Source organism: Heterocephalus glaber, unplaced genomic scaffold (assembly GCF_053883595.1).
Source record: "Heterocephalus glaber isolate CG9 unplaced genomic scaffold, H.glaber_assembly_v1.0 deba00001428, whole genome shotgun sequence".
In the NCBI taxonomy this organism is placed as follows: Eukaryota; Metazoa; Chordata; class Mammalia; order Rodentia; family Bathyergidae; genus Heterocephalus; species Heterocephalus glaber.
This window is the reverse complement of record NW_028258293.1, coordinates 33,639,703-33,665,303: the sequence shown is the minus strand read 5'-3', so window position 1 is coordinate 33,665,303 and position 25,601 is coordinate 33,639,703. Positions and strand designations below refer to the sequence as shown.

The window sequence follows — 25,601 nt, the reverse complement described above, 5'->3', positions numbered from 1 at the left end:
CTGATTGCCTATTTCTAGCTTATCAGTTTTCTGGAATCTTAGGAAACCAGCCACTGTGAAATTGACTTCTAACTGATCTTAATTGAGATGGGGACCAAATGCAAGATCAGAAGTGAAATTAGGGTTGGCTGCCCGATGGCTGGGCCACCCATGGGGCCTCTGCACTACCCCAGAGGGCAGAGGAGCTGCCACTTGCCTTCCAGGAATGACTCCAGCATCCTGCCACCCACTGGCTGTGTATTTTACCAGCTCAGGACCCAGTGAGAGCTGATTTTAGACAACTGGGCCTGCTGGTGGTTGAACATTCCCTCCTCAAGCCTACCAGCCCTCTTGCCTCCAGTCTCACTCACCTGCACATACATCATGGGTGAACCCTTCCTTCTTTATCTATGTATATGACGTTTTGTGACGGTGGATAGCAAACAGGTACCATACCAGGCTGCTCACACACATATTTTGTCTGATACCCACAGTGACTTTAGGGATTGAGTATCATCAGGCCTCTGTTTGGAGTATAATAAATTTGCTGGGCGTGGTGGCACAGGCCTAAAATCCCAGCACTTTGGGAAGCTGAGGCAGGACAATCACAAGTTCGAGCTCTGCCTGGGCAACTTAACACCTTGGCAAGACCCTGTCTCAAAATTTAAAAAGGGCTGAGTATTTAGCTCAGTAGAAAGAGCTTATACCAGGTTTCAATCTCAGGTTCCAGAAATAATAAGTGTAGTAAACTCCATAAGAAACTCTTACTTCTGCTAGCCTATGAGCTCATATGATTTCCTGGATGAACCTCATCTTCTCAGTGGAATCTCTTCCAGCTTTGGAGTGACCAGTTTGGAGTGAACATTAAATGATGGCCTTAACATTCCCTTAAAGCAGGCTGCTGCATGTCTAGGGTGGTGCCAATCTCTCAGGTCCCCCGGACCAACTAGTTCCTGCTCGTCCCCTTTATGCCTGGCCCTCTTTCCATGTCCTCCTCCTTTTGGGTGACCCCTCCAAGACCCCTCTTCCAGAGGTCTACTGTCAGATGGACTTACGGCTTTCTTGGAACCACATAACTTTTTGCCTAAACCTTGGAGGCCCCATCATGTCCAAACAGGCTTCTTTGGCTTTTTATTTTTCTCCCAAGAAAAGAGTTTTCTCTCAAAGATGCACTTATTCTCAAGTCAGTCAGCACCAATGTGGTCAGGATTTCAATATCACTCTGAATGTATATGCTTCTTAAGTCACTGTACACTGCAAAATAAATGTAGTGCTGGAAAACATCTAATATTAAAATAAAAAGATCTAATAAACAAGAAAGGCAATATAACAACTGGAGTTAAAATTCTAATAATACAGTGAGCTATTATACTCTTAACAAGTTGGAAAACCTCTGCCAGATGGGTGATTTTCTGAGAAAATGTAAATTTCTCAAACTGTCTCAAGAAAAATTAGAAAAATTTAAAAGAAGAAAGATCCGGTATGCAAAAGGCATCCTGAAAAAGGCCCTAGGTTAAGAAGGTTTAATAGTTAAACTTTCTAAGAGTCAAGGGATGGAAGAGTCTGCTGTTGGTTGCATAGTGGACAAGCTTTGGCATCGGATAGCCTGAGCTTAAATCTCGGCTTACCCTTTACTAGTTGAGTGACCTTGGATATGTTACGTAATCTCTCTAAGTCTTAGTTTCCATAGAAATTCCGCCAGCGAAGTAGTCATGGTAAGACACAGTGGCCCAGGTGGGCTTTCTGGAGGATTTGGCCTATAACAGGTTTGATTTATAAGTCCTTCTTACCAGTACCCTTTCACGTTCTTGCTTAGATTCCTTATACTTAAGGAATGCACTTGTAAGTTGCATGGCCAAAGTTAGGAAAGAGTCTGCATTATGGAATTGTTGAGTATTCAGAAGTCCTATGATAAATTCTTGGCTATCTTCAGCAATCCTAATGTTCTACACCTAGCAATCCATTCAATCCTCCCAACAATCTATGAGGTCGGCAATATTGTCACCCTCATTTTAATGATGAGGTCACCAAGGAAAATCTACACAGTCTCACCCAAGGTCCCACAGCTATGAAATGCAATGCCACAACTAGAATTTAAGCAGTTTGAACCAGAGCCCTGGGTCACCATAGTTCTCTGTTTTCATCAGTGTCTTGTATTTGTAAAGCCTTCGTAATTGACAGAACCATGTCATATACCTCTGCTCATTTGATGACTGCAACAATCAAGTATTCTTACTTCTACAAAGGAGAAAACTGAGAGTCACATGGTTCCTTAGCTCTAGGTTTGGCCCTCCCTCTCTAATACCTGAACACCCTAAGCTCCAGTTGCCCCTTTCTTGGGATGAGGATAAAGATACCTATCCCACAGGAATAGGATGAGATGGGAAATGTAAATCACTTGGGCAAGTGCCCCAGAAGTAGTATGTGTTGACTGTGTGTCAGTGATTAGTGCTATTGTTGTGGTTATTACTATTAAATGGCAGTTAGTTTTCTTTGCTCTTATTGGGCACAAGGACACATATCTTACAATGCTCTGTGAAGCAAGGCCCCTTTCACCACACCCTCATGCTACAGTGAAGGAATGCCAGGTGTACTGGACAGTGCAAGGGCTCTGGAGTCAATGCATCCAAGTTTCTGCAGCTTCCTAAGTTGGCCCTATACTCTGTGATTAACCTCTCTGAACTTCAGTTTTTTCATCTGTTAAATTAGGATGATCACATCTTTCTCAAAGGATTTGGGGGAGGATAAAATGAGCCCATGCATTTTGAAAATATCTGATTTGAACATGCAGCAATAAATATGGCTTCCTTTCCCATCTTTGGTTGTACCTTGTAAGGAACAAGACTATGTTTTTATTTTAAAAACACAACTAAATATTGCTGGTATTCTACTGGCTTTTCAGTAGGACTTTCGAAGGTCAGCCTGCTGTGAAAGTGTAACTGATCACCTGCTATGAGCACATGCTATGTGGGGATTCAAAAGAAACATAAAATGTGGCCCTGCGACATTTTACCTGTGGTTAAATAGGATCAGGTCCTGGTATAAGAAGAGCTGCCCCTACAGAAAGAACTCACCTGACAGGACCTAATTCCTTAGTCCTGTATTAGTGAGGCTTCTGCAGAGAAACAAAACCAAAAGGGTATGTAGAGACAGAGAGATATAAACAGATTTGTTATGAGGGATTGGCTCACACAAGTATAGAAGGTTACAAGTCCCATAATCTGCAGTCTGTCAAGAGGCTCAATGAATAAATGGTTTCAATCCAAATGTAAAGTCCAGAGAACCAGGGAGTTGGTGGTGTCAGTCCCAGTCCAAGTCTGAAGACCTGAGAACCAGGAGTGCTCATGTCCAACGGCAGGAGAAGATGGATCTTCCAAGTTAGGCAGAGAAAAATTCACCCTTGCTCTGCCTTTTTGTTCTAGGGGTTGGCTGCTCCCCACCCACATTGATAAGGACAATCTTTACTTAGTATACAGATTCCATGCTAATCTCTTTCAGAAACACCTTCATGGATATACCTGGAAGTGTTCTACCGGCTTTCTGACGTCCTTTAGTCCAATCAAGTCAATGCATATAATTAATTGTCCAGATCCTATCCCCTGAGTCTCCATGGCAGGGACAGCTTTCAAGGAAATGTTTCTTTTCAGGTAGGAAGAGCAATACAATCGGAACAGCACTCCCAAACTGTTAGCTGCATATTAATCTGCAGGGATTAATATCATAACATAATTAGTACAGCAGTACTCTCAGCTTAATTGAAAATGCTGCATATGAGGGGCAGTTAATGAGAAATGTGAGGTTTGATGATTCAGAACGGCTGAGATTTAGCGGTTTAGTGGGTAGGGCGAGGAAGTGTTGGATTTATTTCCTTTTGCTATTCTCTTTGTACATCTGGACAGGAAGGGGCCTGAGAGGAGTTGCTAACAGTATGTATGGTTAGTGGACTTTGATTATCTGGAAGTCCCTCAGCTATTTGGAACGCAGCGGAGAGCCAGCCAAGCAGGAAACAAAAAAAGCCTCAGAGCCGACAACACACATTTCAATTTGTCTGTGCACCACAGTCTTTTCACTTTTCTGATAAGAATTCCTCTCAACCCACAGTCACAAGCTACCTGGTTTTTTTGTTGTTGTTGTTTCTGTTGTTTGGGTTTTTTTTGGTACCGGGGATCAAACTCAGGTCCTTGCACTTGCGCAGCAGGCAGCGAAACCACTGAGCTAAATCCCCAGCCCATAAGCTACTTGTTGATGTTTATTTTATACATGATTTTAATAACCCAGGTGAACTGATTTCCCAGTCATTAATGGAACAGCAACCATGCATCCGAGCGGTGCTGGCAGGGCCTGTGGAGTGCTTGCCTCTTTACCCTCATCTGGTCGGGAGAGGCCTCCGAGGCATGGGGTATATTTTGGGCACAGGGGAAGACAAAGACATGCAAGAATCTCTGATCTTAAGAAGCTTATAGTTGCGGGGGGCAGATGGATGTTGTCTCAGTCAAGGATCTTAGTTTCAAACAACAGAATCCATTCTGGCTAGTTTGAACAGAAAAGAACTTAATATAGGATATGAGGTGGCTTGCAAGCTCTCCAGTAATGCCAGGGACCCACACGTGATGCCACAGAACCAGAGAAGCACACAGTATGGCACCAGACTGTAGTAATGGAATTTCCCTTGTCTTCATTCCTTGGGACTTGAAACTCCAGAAACTAGACAGTAGAACATAAACACTTTCGCCCATGTGCTGGTGGTCAGGTCTGCTTCACCTGCTGCAACAAGATGTACCCTGACCATCCTGTGAGCTGGGCACCTTGAAGGAGTGCTTTGTACCTTCCAGCTGTCCAGCTCCAAACATTGGGTATTTGCTATAGATGTGGCAGTAATTAGAGTTCAGTGGGCCAAGTCCGTTGAGGGGTTGTCTTAGGGCTGATTCACTGTCTTATGGAAGCACGGGGAACACAAAATGACCTCTGAGTGTGGACAGGGAGGAGCACACAGTACAAAAAAGTAGACACAGAAACCTCAGAGGTGCAGAATTCCAGGGCTATTTCATTTAGGAGCAAAAACCCTACAGAAGTGGTGGTCACGAAGAGCATCTGCTGTGTAAAGCTGGGTAAAAGGAAGCACTGTGCATAGACTTTATTCATCAGGAAAAGTGTAGATTATATTCATTAGACTGAGTAGAAGATAGGGATGTCTCCAGGAGGCTTCTGAAGGATTTCCACAGATCAGGACATGCATGTCCCCTTACTATTAGTGGCACAAGGCTGGGAGGCAGTAATCTGGAGACTTGTGCGCCCAGTGGTACTATTCATCCCAGCCTTTAGTCTGTCATGGCATCAGGTGATGGAAGAACTGTGGCAGTGCTAAAGGCCCCAGCTCACACTCCCCGATAGACCACCAGGCAACAGGGCACACAGGGGCAAGTCCCCCCAAATCAACATTGCACACATTTTCAGAAGACTAGACTCTGGCTGAAGGAAACAGAAGCTTCCTCTCATGTGTGGTATCACTAGAGCAAAAGAAGAGTTTGAGTCCTAGGTCCCAGGGGCCAAAGCAAGTGTTCTGAACAGACAAACAAGTTCAATTTTGTTGTTGTTGTTTTTGCCACACTGAGGATTGAATCCAGGCCTTTGCACTCTACTCCATGGCCCCTACGCCCCTCACCGTTATATTTTGAGACAAGGTCTCCTAAGTCACCATGTTTTCCAGACTGGGCTTGAGCTCCTGCCTCAGCCTCCCAGAGTGTTGGGTTTACAAATGTGTGCCACCATATGCCACTTTAATTCTTATCCAGAGACTTTAGATAAATGTCCATAAGCTAAATTAAAGTCTGAGAGAGGGTCTGACAAGTGGTGCTAATAAGATGAAAGTCATTTCCACAGAGCCACAGGCCAATAGTCAGGTTTTGGACGTAAAAATCCCAACATATACTCGTGCATTTGTATATTTATCTATGTCCATATATCTGTGTATTTATATTTAAGTAGAGCTGGCATAAAGGCCTAATTCCCTGTGACCCAACCCTGCTCCAGTGTCCTATTCTCTTTTCTTTCCCCTCCCAAATTTTCCTGACCTGAGCCCCATTGAGTCAAACATTAAGAAGATGATTATTACTAATGCTAACTTTTGAGGGGGCGGGGTTGGTACCAGGGATCGAACTCTGGACCTTGAGCTTGCAAGGCAGGCAGCGGAACCGCTGAGCTAAATCTCTAGCCCCATTGCTAACTATTGTCATTAGTGTTATAGTTAAGATCCCAGCTTCTGTATCCTTAGTACCTGTGTCATACCAAGCTACAGAATGCACAGAACAACAGCAGGAACTCCATCTGTCCTTCCCAGGCCCTCAGGCCTCAACCCCATATCCCTCACTTTGCTCTCTACAGCAAGGCAATTCTGCCTCTAGGAATCTAATTAGAATGTTTGTTAGGGGACCTCTAGTCAGGGGCTTTTAGTTTTCGCTTCACATGATGACAAGGCCCCAGCATTGTCTGAGCCCAGTGTCAGATATTTGGTTCTGGAAATCTTAATGGGGCAGCAGGTGTTTTGATCTTACCTTGCCAGTCCTGCTGCCCAGCTGCCCTGCATGGAGGGGAAAAGCATGGAGTGATCCATCAGCAGGGATACAGAAAAGGGCTTTCTGGGTGTGGTTTCTTCTCCTAAGGGAATCACCAGCTTTGAGAAATAAGCCAGCCTCCATTCCCACGTAGCAGTTATGTGCACAATTACATTTCCAGCAGGTGTCATTTAAGAGGGTGAAGCCCATTAAGTGCTCAAATGAGAAAGCGGGAAGGAGGCTCTGAGAATGGCCAGGGAAGGCGCTCTCCGTGGTGCAGGCAGGGAGCAAGGAGCGAGCAGGTGGGACTCCCTGAGTGGCTATGATGCTCCTTGCTTTCCTATAAGTGATCTTTCAGCCTGCACCAAACCCTGTGTGCAGAGATGACTTGAACCAATGAAGAAACAGAGTTCAGCTTCGTGCAGTGACTTGCTCAAGTCCTGTGAGCCAGATGAACAGGCATGTCACATATATGCCTTTACAGCAAATGCATTTGTATGCTATTCAGTGTTTCATTTTAAGTCCATAGAGAGCCAGACCTCTTGTTTCTTGCTTTCGGGGTATCCAAGACACAGCAAGCATCCAATGCATACTTGACAGCTTCCTTAAAGCCATTTTCTCCCTATTGCTCAGATGATGAACCAAGAGTCAAAAGTGAGAGAAGACCTAAAGGGAAAAAGTGCCAGGCAAGCATATTTAAATTGACATTTATAGTCCAAAGCGGCTGTTGTTGCACTCATTTTAAAGATGAAATGGGTTCAGAAAAATGTAGGGACTTGCCCAAGTCTACTTGGCTAATGAGTAGCAGACCTGGAATTTTTTTAATCCAGGTCTGCCTGACTCCCAAGGCTGTGCTCTTTGCACTACACTGAACAGCCTCCCTTGGGATTTGTGTCATAATAGAGGTAACCACATTTCCCCTCTAGCAATGCCATGTGTCAGGGAAGTTCAGGGATGTCAGACTCCCTGATGCCGCCATACTGAACGGCCCCTTCCCTCGTGCTCCCTGAAAGGTTCCAGACCCTGTATGAGTCAGAGAGAATTCTGTTTACTTGTGTAAACCCCGTCTTTGGCCCAGAGTTTGCCCACTGAGGTTCACGAGGAGCCCCAAGAAGTTGATAAGAACATCTCCTGGAGCCCTCACATCGCTTCCTCTCACACCCCCACTAATGTGAAACCATATCCCTGAGTCCCTGTCTTATTACAATGCTCTGTACTCTGCTCTCTCCAGAACTGGGGTGGGGGAGGGTCAACCTCCTTGCATCATCTCTCAGACTTTCCTACCGCCACTTACAGGTTCCATTAAGTCCATCAACCAATATAACTCCAATCCCCTGCCTCCTTCCCATCTCTTGCCTCTGCTATCATCTAGACCTTCACACCTCTCTATCCACAGCTCTTCTTCATAGCTCCCTTTCTGGCCATCTGCTATGCAGTTGTGGATGGGCTTTGTGGAACATTTACTTTATCCATCCAACCAGCCATCTAAGCTTCTATGTATTTAATAAATATTTGTGGAATAGATGAAGTATTTCTTAAATGTCAGGGTTCGTGCTAGACTTAAGACCCATGGAAAATTAGAGAAGAAAGGGTCTGTAGTGTTGGAGAGATGAGTAACCAAATAACAGTGCAAGTGGAGAAGAACCCAAGGAGTGGTATCTGACGCAGCCTGGCCACTCAGTGGAGACTCCTGGAGGAGCTGGCTTGGACAGGCTCCCTGTGCTTGCCCAGCATTGCACATTAGGGGGACTACAAATACCTGGCAAGGTGAGAGAGCAGGGTGCTTGCTGGGAAGTACTTTGTTCTGTGGGGCCAGACTTGCGTCCTGCTGGCAGTGGGATACCACTGACTGCTTAATCTGTGCAGAGAGTTCTTAACCATTCCACTCCTTGGCCTCATTCTGACCTTCTCAAGAGTTTTCACCCAGATTCCATCCTCCAACCAAACCCCTGATGAGGCTCTTTTTTGGGCTCTCCCAGGTTCCTTCTAGTTCACAGTTTTAGATACCCAAACACTACCCACCCATAAAAGTTCAGAACTACACTCAGAGCAATTCTTTCTTATTCTCTTTCTCTTCCTGACACAGTAGGGCTTGAAGGTTAGCACAACAACAGTTTTGAACCCAAGCACGGGACTTCAGCCTCTACCTGTGACTAACATGGGAACCCTCATTCAGTGACGGAAAGGATATGACTGCCTACACTGGTGTGAGGTGTTTGCTGTGAGGAATGATTGGCAGATGAATGGCAGAGTACTTGTTAAAAGTAAGGCCCAACCCAATCCATTTTTTGTTGTCCTTGTCAACAGCTAACCACAGCCTTGTGTGTCTTGACCCTATGACATTTGGCCACTTGACAGGTAGTAGGCTGGGGAAATGGGTGCTACCAAGTAGAGCTTTAAAATTAAGATGCTGGGCCTTTGACTAGGCTCTAAATCAAATGTGTACAGTAAAACACACATATAAGCTGATCATATGTTTATGGTACAAAAGATTTGTCTTCTGGCTGCCAGGCAAGAGCCCTTGAGCTTAGAGCTGCACTTCTCTAACTGCTTTCCATTCAGGTCTGCTTTTGATGCTTGCTTCTTTCAATCTGCCCAATTCACTGGGGCAGGGAAGAGGTACGTGGAGCCCGAGGAAACTCACTTCCAAACCTTGGCTGGGGTTTTAGCATGCTGCTTACACAACTTAGCATGAATGGAAATTAACTTTATGGCACAATTCTATATAATATAAATGAGAGAAATACAGTAAAAAGGACATCAGACTTGAAAAGACTGTTGGTAGCAGGGAAGCTAGAAGAGGGTTAATATCTATTCAGTAAAAATCTGGTACAAATGATGAGGGAAATGTTTTAGTACTCCAATAAATAAATAAATTGGAAACAGATAAGGGCCAATTATACAAGAAGTATATTAAGTGAATACACAGGTAGGAAAAATATTTAGTTCCCCTAGTAACCAAAGAAATAAAAATTAGAACAAAAAACTAAATGCCACTACACCTAAATTAGTAAGGTTTTTCTCTTTTAAATTTTAATGGTTGAAGTGCATTGAGGCAGTCATTGAAGAGGACCAGTCCATGGTAATCTGGCTGTCAGGCAGAAACATGGCAGAAGGACATGGCGGGAGGAAGCTGTTCAACTCATGGAAGCCAGGACATAGAGTACAAGAGAGGGGCCAGGGAGGGATGTATACCATCCAAAGGCCCCAGTGACACACCTCTTCCAGCCAGGCCCCACCTACTAACAGCACATTTAGCTAGCAACTCCTCAGTGGATCAATCCACTGATGAGTATAGCACCCCAGTGATCCAATCACCTTTTAAAACCTCCACCTCTGAATATGAGACTTCTAAAAATATTAATTCTTCTTTTTTTCCCCCCATTCCCCTCCCCTCCCTTCAACCCTTCTTCCCTTTCCTATTTACAAAAGCTTAGTTTCCATATTTTTCCTTCCATTCTCTCTCTCTCTCTCTCTCTCTCTCTCTCTCTCTCTCTCTCTCTCTCTCTCTCTCTCTCTCTCTCTCTCTCTCCCTCTCTCCCTCTCTCCCCTCCTTTTCCACACAAGACTTTCGGGGAACATTTTATTTATTTATTTATTTATTTAAATTTTTGGGGGTACTGGTGATCGAACTCAGGTCCTTCCACTTGCAAGGCAGGTGATGGAACCACTGAGCTAAATCCTCGGCCCATTGGGGAACATTTTAGACTGAAACTATAACAGTATGTAATATCAGACGTAGGAGCCCTGGGTAGCCATTAGGGCAGTGAGGAATGGACAGGACTGTGCAAGCAGCACATAGGGAAGCTGGGGATCTGTTCTTGGTGTATGTGGTGGCTTAGAAAAGGCTCTCAAAAGGAGAGTTTTTGTGCTAGGCTCATACTTCTAAATGAGGTCTAGACAGCCAAGGGAAGGGATGACATTTAGGCAAAGGAAATGGGCCAAAGGATCTGAAAAGTTTGGGCATGTTTGGGAAATTCCAAGCAAGAAAAAGAAAAGGAAAGGAAGACTCAGGACTTGATGCCAGAGAGGTAGGCTGTGGCTATACTCTGAGGACTTTGTCATGTTCCACAGGACAAGGACACCAGAGACCATGTAGATGCTGTGGTGGCCACAGACAGTGTCTACCACAGCTACATGCCCACTCTGTTGGTCGGTAGCACCAGCAGAGGTACAGACACATCTTTGTTATGGTCAGAAACATGAGGGCCACTTCCTCCCAATAATCCATAAACTCAGTTTTATAACCCCAGAAAACAACATTAGACAAAGTCATACAAAAAACTTTTTTCCCCAGTACTGGGGACTGAACTCAGACCTGCACACTGAACTACATCCTCAGTCCATTTTTGGTTTTGGTTTTGGTTTTGGTTTGGTTTGGTTTGTTTTATTTTGTTTTGTTTTTGAGACAGGTCCTTGCTAAATTGTTAAGTTGCCCAGGGTGGGCTCAAACTTGCAGTACTCCAGCTTCAGCCTCCCAGGGTGCAGGAACCACAGGTATGCCCTACCACACCCAGATCAAAAACCTTTTTGATACTTTGCTAAACTGTTAAGGCTATCAAAAACAAGTCTGAAAAATTATCAGAGCCCAGGGGAGCTGAGGACTTGTGATGACTAAATATAACAAAGTATCTTGCATTGGATCCTGGAACAAAAAGAGATTTTTGGATTAAAACTAAGAGGAAAAAGTGAATAAACTATGGATATTAATTAAGGTGTCAATATTGGTTCGTTAATGGTAACAAATTAACCATGCTAATGTAAGTTGTTAATATGGCGAAAACCAACCACAGGGTATAGGGTAACTTTGTACTATCTTCACTTTTTCTTTGTAAATTTATAACTTCTAAAATGTTTTATTTAAAAAAAGTAAGAGACATAACAAAAATTGGGGAAAAAATGAAGTGCAGAAACATTTGTAACACCCAAATTTCCTTGGTTTTCTCATCTTTAATAAGAACTTTCTTTTCCATCTCCTTTTCTCTTCCAATAGAAATGGCACATGTGTCCACCTCAGTGGGGAGGTTCAGGTTGAGCCTAGTCTATGATGAAGGCTCAGCATTGGTTTTCTCCCTGGGACCAATGAGGTTTCCAGGGAGATGAGGTATGTGGCAGTTCATAAACAGCTCTGCTGTTCTACACCTGGTGGTCCTCTCTGTTCCAGTGGGGGATATTGGTCTGGAACACTTGGGTCAGTCAATAAAAAGCCACTTGTGATGAGGACTTGAGCAGAGGCAGAAAGCAAAGGTGTCAGGGATCCCAGAGCCCCTGTCCTGACTGTGGGAAGCTGACCTGTGCTATGAAACTGGTCCACCACCCAAGGGGCTTGTCCACAAGAAGAACTTGCAAGGCTTTATCCCTTAATTTCTGGTATTTGTTTCCTTTTCTTTGTCTCTTTTCAGTTCCAGTCTGTGTCTGTCTGTTTACGGATTCTACTTTTTTAACATCTACATTCTTTTTTACTAACAAAGGATGTCCTAGGTCTCAGCAGTCACAAAAATGTCTTCCTATTATATTCCTGTATTCCTATCTCCTTTCAGTAAAGAAAGACTTTTGCCACCCTTCTGAGTTTGGAAGGATCAATGACAGTCCTTTGTTATTGTAGGTGTCCAATACGGACACTGAAAACAGACACCTTGGGACAGACAAGACCCAAACAAGCCACATCCCATGAAGACTCAAAAGTCTCACCAACTCTACTGGGAGATGTCTTTCTTGGTCTGTCTCGGTTCCATTAAATTCATGGCTTCCTTGCTTTGAGGCAGGACACTCTGATCTATCAGAGGATTCCAGTTTCACGTGGAGCTACTTGGCATTCATTGGAATGATTAGCCTTTGCCACATTCATTTACCACTGGCAGCAAAAGAAAAAAAAAATTCACATTCAAGTCACACACACACAAAAGCAAAAACCTGAATGTGTGTCCTTCCCCTCCTCCCTCCAGGGCTTCCTTCCCAACCTCACAGGGGCTCTCCTAGCATAAATTTCCCCTGGGGCTTGACTGCTGTGGTCAGTTCTGTACAGATTTCCTAAGCATAGCCTATACACTGAGAGTCTGTGCAGTCACTGTACCAGAGCTACAGAGAAGCACTTCCACCTGTTGATTCTTTTCAGTACTTTTGTTAGCCCAGTTCAGGCAGGAAAACAGGAACCACCTTAGGTCTTTCAATAAAGGAATTTAATATAGGAAATTGGCCACACAGTTGAAATAGCAAAGAAGCTAAATACTGTGATACATGCTGGGGCAGCCCATAGATCAGCAACAACAGCAACCACTGTTACTGATAAGATGGAGAGACAACTGGAGGAGGTAATATGTCCAGATCCCAGAAGCTGGGGTAATCTAGCAGGAGCCAGAACCATTTCAGTAGGGTGCCTAGCAGCAGAGGTTATGCAGCCACTCCTGGGTGTATTGTCTAAGACAAAACAAGAGAAGGAAAGAGACCCTGGCCATTCTCTTCTCACCTCCAACCTCCCTCAAGGTCTTTCATTAACCAACCCTGCCCAGAATCCAGTAAGCAAGGGAGCCTGAGAAATGTAGTTCCCTAAATAACAGCAGAGCAGGGCAGAGTGGGTAGTGGATCTGGGAGCAAACAGACCATGACTGGCACAATGTCCTTTTAGACTTCTTACCTGTACCCCCTTTGCTCAAGGCCGAATGAGCCCCCACCCACTCCAGAAAACTCCTGGTCTTTTCTAATTTCCTTGATTAACAGCTGATTAAAGCCATCATGTTTTTATACAGTTTCCTGAATAGGATAATGAGGGAAGATCACAATTCTCCTTTACACTGGGGAGAGGGCTGTATATTCTGTAACATGCTGTAGTCATGAAGTCTTGCTCCTTTGTGTAATTGCAGTTCTTATTCCTTTGGAGAAGAGAAGTGGCCCCTTTCTTCTGTAGGATCTTCCAGACATAATGGTTCTGCTCATTCTCACAATGGAGGCAGCCCCAGAGGATCAGTCATACCTTGAACAATTATTTTCTGCTTTATAAAACCAGACTCCTAACCCGTACTCCACTTTGCAGACACATTTTGCCTGTGAGGGCCTTGCTCAGTGGTAATTCCTAAGGGCTGGTAAATTGCTTCAGGGGCCTTCAGCTCGTGTTTGAGATCACCTCACCTCTATTCCCCTTTCTCCTCCTCTGCTAGCTGGAAGCCTTGCTGCTGGTAGGAGCTCCGGACAGGGGTGGTTGTGGAAAGAAAAGTTCAAGAAATTAGCAGAGGACACAAAGGCCCCCAAGTTTGTACAGCCAAGAAAATACCATAAAATGTGAGAAAGGACTGCAGCTAGGATTATTATTTTGTTTTGAAATATTTCAGGGGGCCAGGGATGCAGTTGTGTTTGGATTGGGAAGAAAGGCATAACTGTGTGAAAGAAAACCCTTTTCAGATTTTATTCTGGCTTTTACTGGATTAAAGAAAGCAACAAAAGGATTACACTGTGCAGGAGGCTGCTGTAGCCTGGCAGGAGAGGCCCATCTCTTCCCGGGACATGTTTGGACAGCATTGGGCGGGGGGGGGGGTGGCGGGGGGGTGTTTCTTGGCCCTCAGAACCCAGTCTAGCAAATTCAGCATTGGAGCCATTCATTTTACTCCATTTCTTATTTTTAATGGCAGTGATAATTATTAAATAGTAATCCCAGTATTAGTTAGGATTGTTGGTTTAAGGTGGCAGAACTCCACAGCCCCACCTACTCAGAACAGAAAGACTTTCCCACCATTGCATAGAATCCAACAAGATGCTGAATCCACCAGCCTGAGAAGGCAGAGATGCAATGGAATTGGGGTGGGAGCGTTGATTCTGTACGATCTGTTCTGTCCTGCAGCTCTAGTCTGCTTCTCTTAGGCTATGTGCTTCATTCTCTCACTGTAGAATAGCTTTCCTCAAACAACAGAAACTTGTTAACTCACTGTACTGGAGGCAGAAAGTGTGAGTCTGATAGGTCAGTGGGACCCTGTTTCCCCAAAGGTGCTAGGGAAGGACCTATTGCAGCCTTCTTTCCTAGCTTCTGGAAGGTTCTTGGCTTGTGACAGCCTGACTCCAGTCTCCCTGTGTGCGCACATACTGCTATGCCCAAATTTGCCCCCTTCTCTCGGGACATCAGGCATATTGCTTTAGGGCCCACCTTAGTGACTTTATTTAACTTGAGTACCTCTGTAAACACCCTATCTCCTTCAGGAGTTAGTGAGAGTTTGGATTCTAGCATGTCTATTTTGAAGGACACAATTCAACCCATAACATCCACATGGCCACCTGCAGTGCTTAGGTTTTACATTTTACCATTTTTACTACTGGCAATTACACTCTTTGTCGCTTCCTGTTGTCAAAAATCCCAAGGCAGAATTCTACTTTGGTTGAATTTTGGTCTTCTAAAGGGCAACAAGGGGGCCCAGAGGTATGATTAACCCATCTTTGTTAGGGTTCCCAACCCCTGAACCAGTTGATGATTGGAGGCGGAATTCTTTACCACTATTCCAATTTTCATGGAACCCATCCAGCTGGGTACAAATCACCCTCCAAATTATAGTGACTTATAACAACCAAGAGTTCATTCTCTCTCATAGTCCATATCCTCTGTAGGCAGTAGGGGTAGTGGGAGGGGGAGGGGTTTCTACTCATTATAGCTCCCCAGAGCCCACGAGAAACTGTCCCAATTGCCTGTCATTGTGCCAGTATGAAAAAAAGCGCACTGGAAGGTCTTGCATTGGCAATTAAATCTTCCTCATGGAAGCATTACAGTTCTTGCACCTGGCTGGCTGCAACTCGTAACATGGTGTGAGCAGGGTATACAATTCCACTGTATGCCTAGAAGATAAAGAGCCAGAAATTTGGCAGAGAGCACAGATGGCTCTCACGAGCTCATGATGAAAGCAGTGAAAAAAGGGTTCTCAGGAGAGTGAGATGCTCTGCTAGAATATGGTAGGGTGCTACCCAGGTGATCTAGGGCATCCCAGGCCAAAGAACGAGCACAAGAAAGATGACAGTGAGATGTTAAAAACACTGGACCATGGAGGGTCTGAGGTGAGAGTGGCCAGCTGGGCTACAACAGTGCCCAGGCTGGATGGTGAAGACAACTTCTTACTGCAAGAGGAGTTTGGATTTGGTCCCAGAGACAATAGGGGAACAATATGGGCTTCAAGCCAGGAAGGAAAGGGTCAGATTGCGTCTTAGGAATAGTGCTGGTAGTATGGCACTCTGTAGGAAGGACTCAAAGAGCCCTTGACCTGGCAGAGGTTAGGTTATCCCAGGATGTGGTGGTAGAATCAACTAGCCTGGTAACTGTTTGGTGTGAGAGTATAATTAGATGTGATGGACACAACAAAAATGGCTTCATGGAAATGCTGACCATGGAAAGAAGGGGTCCCTGCCTCAGCTGAGGACACAGCCTAACAGAAGCCTAGAGGTCCGAAAAGATTCTGGTTATTAAAAACTAGAGTCTGTGTGCTGGGAATGCACCTCAGTGGTGCAGTGTCTAACCGTCAAGCACGAGTCCCTGAGTTCAATTCCTAGTACCAAAAACTCAAACAAAACTAGAGTCTGTGTGTTTTCTTCTGCACTTTCAAATGCCAGAATTTGTAATGGTATATTTGAAGGCTTTAAAGGTGGACATTAGCTAAATAAATGTAAGTTTCAAGAAAAATGATAAAACTCTCCACAGATATCACAAACTTTATCAAGTTGCTTTTAGCTCTTGTGGCTATTGAGAATCAAAGCTTCCTATGGGGCCATTCTTGTAGGCAGAGTTCTTGCACAACTATAAACAGTCTTTCTCCCGTGTGAGCTCAGTATCATTCCTCTCATTCCTGGGCAGTTGTGTGCTGATGCACCCACCGCATTGCTCTACTAGACCATCTCTCTTCCAGACACCTCTGCAATAGTACAGTTGTTTCAACTACCCATGGTTCAGATTTTGGCAGCAAAACTATGGAAGATTCCTGAGCCACAACTTGCCAAGGCTAACACTGAGAAGCACTTATGGGTAACAGAGGAAGAACCAAAAGAGAATATTAATGGAAAACTGGATTTAATCTGCAGGTCAGAAAATGGCAAGTGAGGTCTGCCCAGCTTTCCTGTACCAGCAAACAATGACAACCTCACCACGACATGTCCAGAGCTGGCTAGTTCACCCCACTGAGTACCTGCAAAAACCCTCTTCATGCCTTCATGAATGAGGACACCTAGTTAAAAATTCATAGGAAGATTGCATTAAGCCATCTGCTACCTTTATGTCCCCATGTGTACATTAAAAATGTGCAGCTGCCCAACATGAAACATTCCATTACCAGTGTAGCTCAGGAGCAATTCTTCACAAGTCAGGGCAGAGAGAAGATGAGTGGGAGGGAAGTGAGGGTACACACCCACAGGGATTTCCACCCGGGTCTGTCCGAAAAGCATCTCAGATTTTTCCACCCCAGTAACACTCTGAAGGAAGTGCCATTCTGTATACGTGATTTCGAGTCTCTCACTGAGTGTTTGTGTGGGTGTGCATGTGTGTGTTTCCTCTGTAATCTGAAAATTGGTCTTGGAGTCCACAAGCAGCAGCTGCAGCTGCCATAATTAAAATGAAATAACCTGCTTCTTTCTGTCCTTAGGGACAAAAGCTTTTTTAAAAAATCCATATTGTAAATGAACTCAGGAATGTGGTGGATCTTCTCTTCTCTCGCTGTTTACTTGAAACAAGTTTTATGGCTTTGCTTTTCTTTGGAGTCAGGAAAGAGAAGAGAATTAACCTTCACTGACTGAGCATTTACCCTGACCCCAGGCACCATGCTGGATTACCTGCACTGCACAAGAGAGAATTTGAATCCAGTTTAGATGCTTCCCATCATATCCACTTTCAGTATTGAATTGGCCCCAGACCACTCAACCTGGTCTGATTCTGTCCAGAGAGCTGGGAGGATTGGCATTATTAAGATGTTATTGAATATGTTGGCACATATAATTGGCTTGGATTAGAAACCAAAGTTCTTAGCAAAGCAACAAGGTGAAGTATTTTGTGCTAATGATTTACATGATAATGAGATGGATTTCAAAGGATTGGATGTGTTCTTGAAGGTGTTGCTTAAAGTCACTCTTCAAGCCAGGCTGGGACTAGAAAATCCCATAAGAGCTACAGACTCTGGTTTCTTTAGATCTCAAGGTAGCCAGTGTGGAAAGAGACAACACCATGAATTAGGAATTGGGAAGCAGTGGTCACTCTTCAAGGAGCTCCTAGCCTGCTGGAAAGAAAGATATGAAGACAAGTAATTACCAGACATAGGTCATAAGAGCAGGGTCAAGGGTATAAACAACTTGCTATAGGTTTAGCCTTTTCTTCTCTCAAATTTCATTTCTTCAATTGGTAACTTTGTGAGGAGTACAGCAACCTCACTAACAAAACAAACATCTGGAATGTTGAACATCAAACGGCAAGGAGTTATCACACTGTCCCTTACTATGCATATACTCAGAGTCTGGTACTTATTCTCTGTAATCCATTATTTCCTTCCCATTTACTAATAAGGAGACATAAGAAGCTGAGTGGTGTGTCCCCAGCTGTACAGCTGGTGACTGGCTGAGGTGTCACTCAGACCTGCTCAGTTTTCTCTTGTCCCTGCACTGGGCTTCCTCTCTGAAAACGTGTACCCTTGATTGTCAAGTATACAGCACAACTATAATCATGCTCCATGTTTAGAATGAGGAAATCTGTTCTCTCCTCAAAAAAAAGAAAGGAATAAAAAGGAAAGGAAACCTGAAGTTTTAACTGTTGGTGTCTTGGTGACTGTGATTCACAATCATCACCTCCAGGCTGCAGGTGCAAAGATCCAGATCCAATGCTTTGAGAGTGCACTGGGGACCCCTCCCTAAACAGCAAGGTCTGCCTCTAGCTGGAGGTCTGTGGTCTGGCAGAGAAATGCTGGCTTTCTTCCTGACAGTCTACATGACCTCACAGATTCATTTGTATCCAAAAAACATCCCTCTGAGTTCCTGAGTCCCCTGCTCATGGCTTAGCTGAGACGGGAACTGTGAAGGTGAGTTCCTGAACCTTTGAAGTATTATGCAAGGAACTATAGTCAGTGCTGTTTGGGACCCAACTCCAGGAGTGTTGTACTGTCTTGATGGGTGGTTGCTTTGGGAGAAGCCAATACAAGCTCAATGCTGTGTGCTAATTCCACCCAGGCTCTCCTAAGGGCAGCCCAGGAACTGATCAACATTGCATGTACCTTAGAGCAGGTAGGAGGTGCCCTGAGAACAGAGGGCAGGTGTGACAGATGGGCAGATGTCAAATTCATGTCACAGTGCGATTTATGGTTCACCTAAAAAGAAAAAGAGCAGGGTTCAGATCTTGTCTCCATTGCTTCCTAGCTAGAGGATTAAGGGCAAGCAGCTTAGCATTCCCAAAGCTGCCTTTCCTCAACAGCAGGTCAGAAAAGATAATGTTCAATGAGATCAGAGCCCCTGACAGCTTCTTCATGCCTACCTGGCACAGGATCAGGAGCTTCCCGCCCCCAGGGCCTCTCCTCTCAATTCCTGCTGAGCAAGCCTTGCCAACTTCAGCTTCCTATAGCAGATCTCCAGTTACGCCATGTCTCTGTTCAACAGCCCTCAATGACTACCTATTACTAACTAATGGCCATTGTCTGATCTGACCCTCAGGACTTGCCTGTTGAAGCTCTCATCCCATCAGGGCTGATGTCCCCTACTTTCCTGTAGGTGACCCACAAACTGGAATGTGAACACACTTATCCTTTGCCACACTTCCTTCTCCATACTTTTATTCCCTCACGTAGAGTGCCCTAACCACACTAAATGCCACCTGTGGTGCAAGGCCAAGCTTAATCAATATATTGTCCAGTAAGTCCTCCCTGAGTTGTCAACACGGTGGTGTCTCCACCCACTGTCGTGTACTAGACTTTATCTGTATCTCTGTTATAAACTGCCAATCCTAGTAGTTCTTTGTCACCATGCCTTGTTTACCTTGACAGCTTATGAGCTTTCTGCAGACAGAACTTGTTTCTGAGTCCTCAGTTTATCCTGCACAACACCACTCAGTATATTAATGAATGAGTGAAGAAGTGAATGAATGAATGTCAAAATCCCTTCCTCACCAGATTCTCCTTCAATGGAGTGCTGGCATATAAATATTTCTAAAACGTTTTCAACAACCCATGAGTATTTAGGTTTCATTAACACTCATTATAATACTTATTGAAGGTACTTTGAAACAGAGGGAATTTGGAGGTGAGAACTGAAAAGGAAATGATCAGAAAAGGAGTTGAGGATTTCCCAGAAGCCATGGCCAAGATGAAGGTGGAAAAAGAATAAAATCTGAAGTTCTGCAGCTTCTTCCAGAGGGGAGAGATGAGGTACAGCTGAGAAGCCCACACACAAAGCTTTCACTTGAAGCTTTGGGGTGTGAAGTGGACTTTAATGACCTGGCCAACATTTCCCTCAAGCATCAAACATCCGAATTGCTGACTATGACTAGGATCCTAGCAAGACCCCTGGGGGCAAAGCCAACAGATTCAGGTCCTAGGCATGGGAGAAAGCCCTGTCACTTTGCCTGTGGAGCAATTTCCTGCTCTCTTTCAAACTTGGGAGATGAATTTCTAATGAACAAGGCATAGTAACCAGAAATAGAAGGTACCATAGCCATTATTGCTCATTTGAGATTCTAGAATAATAGTTATATCCTAATTAATGCACTGTATTTATCTTGAGTACAATACAGCTTATAAGGACTTTTCTAGGTTTACTTCTAGTCTTTGTCTCATGACTGTCCCAGCCCATTAGCTCTTCTGCCCAAATGGTGTTCAAGAGCCTGACCCCTGAGGGCAGAGAAGGGAGCCAGCACTGGTGGTGAAAGTGTCCGCCTAATAGAGTTACTCCTTGTTTAGAATAGTAAGAATTTACAATAAAGAAACACAGGCAATGCAGGTGTAGCTAGCAAAATTTCACACTTAGAAGAATTTTTTTAAAGGAATTACTAGTAATTCTTTACCTAATAATAGACAATAATCAGATGATAATGACATCTTAGCTAAGTTTCTAGGTCTATTTGCCAAATGTGTATTCAGGGAACTTCTCAGGTAATGAATTACATACACACACACACACACACACACGCACGCACGCACGCACGCACGCACGCACGCACCGAACTTCAGATAACTAAGAATATCTTTCATGCCCTAGTCTGTTGCCTGTGGGTCTTTTGTACAAGAAGGCATGCTGTGTAGATACCAGGAAAGTGAGTGGACCTTGAGTTTTTGAGGGTCTCAGCTGAAATCCCACTTCCTCCTCTTGAAATGAATGACCTGAGGCAAACAACTTAAAAATCTTTGAGCCTCTCACAACTGTTCTTTTGAATGGGATAGATTCTGATACTGTGTTTATTTGACAAGTCTTTATTGTATAAAGACATCTCCTTTTATATCCATGATAGTGCAAAGAGTCAAATCCGTAGTTGTAGAATTCTAGGGACAGAAAGGACCCAACATGTTGCCCAGTTCAGAGGTTTTCTCCTTCAGATGAGGAACTGAGGCTCAAAGAGGGGAAGTGATTTGCCAAAGGCTGTAGTAGGCAGGAGGACCAGAACAGAACTCAGCTGTGTGAAGACCCCTGCCTGGGCAATGTCAGTACTCTCCATGGTACATCATGGGGCAGCCTGGCCTATTTCACAGGGTCGGCCCCCACATCCAAGAACGTTAAAGTGACTTGCTTGTCCCTAGGCCTCAGCACTGTGGCCCATGCCCCCTTCACCCTCATTACACCACACAATCAACCTTTTATTCATCAAACACTCAGTCTCTACCCTTCCCCTCACTGTACACCTGGTTGCACAGAGGCTTGGTCTGTGGTCCCTCCCCTTGAGAAAACATGCAAGCAACTGATGACTATAAGATAAGACCATTAGTCCCATTGCACAAGAGATGCGGAAAGGATGAAGGCGCACCTGAGCTTCCAGGTGAGGCTGCAGAAAGGATGAGTTTGTTTGGGGTTTGCTGAGGACTTAAAACTCACTTGCTTCTCTTCATTGCTATGGGGCAGGGAACAATTCCCATCTCCCCATCAACATTCAAGTATAATGACCACCGAAGAGAAATCCATGAGAAAGTGTTGGGGACATCTTGCTACCTGGCTCAGTCCAGTCTTTGTTCTCTGCTTCAACAGAAAGGATCCCTCCCTGTCCTCCAGGATCCAATGGCCGTGGAGAAAGGGCTGCAGGGCCCATGGATGCTGTTGATTTTTCTGATCATGCTGACATGGAGCCAGGTCAGTCCCCTCATCTGCCCTGATTTTCAGTCATCAATTGCAACCTTGATGAGAAATGCATCTTAAAATCTGAAAACATACCTAGTTTTTGGTTGGAGGCTTTTGCCACTAGGCAGCATTAAGATGTGGAGGTCAGGCAAGAGTGGCAGTAGACTTCTCGGGGACCAGATACAGAGGAGGACTAGTAGGGGGTAGAGGCTGCTGGAAACCAAACTGGCAGCCATCATGGTAGGAGAGCAGAGTGGCAGCAGTCTGCTGTCCATCAAGGGTGTTGTGGGGTGCTGGCAACAGGGTGGCAGAATTAGGTCCAGGACTACAGAGGCAGTGGTAGCCATCAGGGCCACTCTAGAGTCCATGAAACCAGAATGAAGGACCTGGAGCTAGTGTTGAGATCAGAGTATATTTGAGAAAGGAGTGGAGAGAAGTGAGTGAGAGGCTGTAGGGAGGCAAGTGGAAGCTTTTCTTCATATCTATGCAGAACAGCAAACATCAAAATAGTAGGAAACTTCTGGATTGTTTGGGGAAAGTGGAACAGTGTTTCCAGCAAGAAGGAAGGTGGCCCAGAGAGGGATAGAATTGTAAGTGGAATCTGGTCACAGTGAAGGAGGCTGAGGAAGAAGAGGAAGGAGAAAGGAGAGAGAGAATCCTGTATTGAAGACCTACTATGCACTTGCTTCTGCCAAGTCCTGTTTCTTATCCTCTGAGCAATCACGTAAGGTAAAACATGAGTCTTGTTAGAGTCTGTTATGCTGCAGTAATAAATCAACTCCAGAATCTCAGTGGCTTTGCCCAGCAAAATTTTATTTCTTACACATGCTATATGTCTAACCCAAATAGGTGAAGAGCTCCACTCTGCTTAGTGACTCGGGGACCAGGCTGATGAAAGCTCTGCTCTATTGTAAATATATCACCTTGAATTCATGGCCACCATGGTCTCTGCAGAAGAGGAAGAAATAGCTGGAAGATGTTGGCTCTTAAATGCTTCTATCCAGATATGATACACAGCCCAGTGGCCAAAACTAGTCTTTGTGGACCCTGTCTGATTTCTAGAGTTCTGGGGAATGTGCAAAAGACATGCATATTGTATGAGCCCACCTGTCCTTGCCAGGGTAGATATTATTATTTCCATTTTACAGTCAGAACTGAGGCTCAGAAACATTAACTCTCTTGTCCATGGCCTCACAACTAAAAACTGCTGAGGCCTGGACCTTATATCACCCCTGCTTCAGTCATTTCTCTGTTCAACAAAGGTGTGATGAATAGTTACCATAGGCTAGCAAAGAACAAAAGCAAAGGTGCCTCTGCTGTCTGCCTAAAGTCGTGCAACTGCACACTGAGATGGATGAATGCTCCACATGGGGATAGATGGTTCTCTATTTTATGGTGTTTCTTCCTAGATCCTTTAAGACTTTTAGCTTTTCAAAGAGAGGGACAGGTAAAACAGAGTCACATTTACAGGGGCACTGGGCCAAGGACTTGACTGATACCACTCACTTCACTCCCGCAACCTCACAAGGCAATTGTAAGATAAGAAAATTGAGTGTGGCTCAGCAAGGTAAAGGGAGAGCTGAAGATCCCCCTTCATGCCCACCTGGGTTATGGCAATCATGACTTGAAAGTTAAAATAAAAAGGTCATTGAATCTAGTCTCCACTCCACTGAAATCCAGGAAATATGGTTTTGTCCTCTCCTTTTTAGTCTCTGCCTGGCGTTTTAGTCCCTCCCTGGTTCCCCAATGTCCTGCATGTGTCACAGCTATGGGGACCCAGCTTCCAGCTCTAACAGAGGGAGCCTCTAGGAGCCTAGTGAGTGGCTTACTCATCCCCATGTTGGTGCCACCCACAGAGCTGGACTTGCAAGGCTTGATGAACTCATCCAAACAAAGGGAGGGAGGGGAAACATTTTGCAAAACTATTAGGTAGAAGGATCCAAGTCTGACAGGATGGGGCTGAATCTCAGCCTTAGCACGGACAGATTCTTCTCTCTAGACATTCCGGGGAATGCTGGAAAGACATGCATACTTGATATCTTTTCTCTCCTGTCTCATCTCCCACCATTCTACCCCCTTGTACTCTGTGCTGTGTTGATACCGACCAGTCAATTCTCTCCCTTCCCTACCCCTCCTCTGTCCCTACACTGGTCCCAGCCGACCTCAGCCTTGCATTATGGCAGTAGCTCTGCCGCTCCTATCCCTCTGCCATCTAGCAGGGCCCACTCTGTCAAAGCACCTCCCAGCTGTCATCACTTGCATCTCAGAACCCTCCTGGGACTCCCCACCTTAAGGCCCTTCCATTTCTACCAGGACTTCTGGGATGCACCCTTCCCTTCCACTGTGTCCCACCAGCTCTCTCTTGTTGTTGGCCTCTTTGCTCTTCTGTAAACCATAAACACACTACTGTTTCAGGGCACAAAGCATAGAGCCTTTTCCAGTCTTAGGGAAAACTCTTCCAGCTGAGGAGCCACAGCAAAGAGACTGGAAATCACCATCCAAGCAAGTAGAGCACAGCTGGGTTAAAAGGCCAAACCAATGGCAAGGAGCATGGTGGAGCTGAAGGCAGGGGCCTTCCTGACTCCCTTGTGAGAAAATGGTCCTCCTAGCCCAGGTCTTCCTGAGACTCTCTTCTGTTTGAACTTTTGTACGTAGCATTTGGCTACCTGGTACATTACTAGACAGGTTTGTCTATTTCTGACTTCTCCACTGAACACAAGCTCCACAAGGGCAGGGACTTACTTTGTGCTGTTCCCTGCAGTGCCCTAATACCTGGCACATGCAGGTGCAGGTTGAGCAAGTGAGTGAATAAACAGATAATTGAATGCTGGATTCCACTGTTACTCATTCTATGCTGTGCTCTCTTCCTGAGATGTCACTGCTATCTTGTCCTGAGCAGAGTAGACCAGAGCTCCCTCTGGGATTCCAGCTCAAGGCCCCCTTTCCTCCCCTTCTGCATGTCCCCTTCACCCCACAGTCAGGTGACAGGAGTCCTTATTGCCAGCTCTGCCTCCTCCTGTTTAACACCTACCTAGGAGATCAGGAAAAGGAGACAAATGGACACTAATGACATTCAGAGAGAAAACTAAGTCAGGAGGTATTGCAAACACCATGGAGGAGAGAGATGTGATATAAAAGCATCTCTCCTGGGTGGGAAGGGACCAGCGGGTATAAACAATCTGAGCCTCAAACAGGCCCATCCCTGACATCCACCCAGGGGTGCTCTAGGGGCTTCACTTTACAATCTTTAAAACTGGCTTTTGAATTGATAGACTTATTCATTTCATTTCTTTCCAACCCTTTACCAGAAAGCATTGGACTGGGTTAATGACTTAAAATTCATTGATTAATGAAGACCAAAAATATGTAATACAAATATTAAGGTAGAAAGTAAAGAAGAGAAAAAAGAAGGAGATAAGAAAAAGAGATTATCAGGCCACTCAGGAAAGGAGTTCCTGGGAAAGAGATTGCAAACCAGCTCCTTGAGGATGGGACAGGTACTGTGATAAGCTAGTGGGGCCATAGACCTTCAGCAGTGGAAAAGCTTTGGTCAGATAATAGTGATGATAGTCAGTGTTTCAGACACTTTTAGATCTGCTGCCAACCCCTTTGGTTATAGGCATTGACACTTACATGCCAAAGACCACATGGGGAGCTTCTCTCAGTATCTCATGAAACACACTCTGCACTCTGTAAGGCGGTCTCTTAAACCTCATGAGGCTACTGAGGCACAGAGACAGAGTTGTATAAAATAGATAAATTGGACTTCTTCAAAATTAAAAATTTTTGTGCTTCAAAGAACATCATCAAAATGAAAAAGCA

At 44.8% G+C, this 25,601-nt stretch overlaps 1 protein-coding gene across 30 annotated transcripts in view; it reads left to right on the top strand.

Moving 5' to 3' along the window:
* Tenm4 (teneurin transmembrane protein 4) overlaps positions 1–25,601 on the top strand; it is a 2,854,999-nt gene that overhangs the window by 2,330,379 nt on the left and 499,019 nt on the right. For 24 of the 30 annotated variants that reach the window (XM_087211381.1, XM_087211391.1, XM_087211392.1 and 21 more), the window contains one exon: positions 21,690–21,791. The exons of 4 other annotated variants lie outside the window; for them this stretch is intronic. In XM_087211381.1, coding sequence (XP_087067507.1) covers positions 21,749–21,791 — 43 coding nt within the window. In that variant the 5' untranslated portion in view covers positions 21,690–21,748. Of the gene's footprint in view, positions 1–19,730; positions 19,883–21,689; positions 21,792–25,601 lie in introns of those variants that run through there. 2 more of the 30 variants (XM_087211373.1, XM_087211374.1) reach the window with 1 other exon arrangement.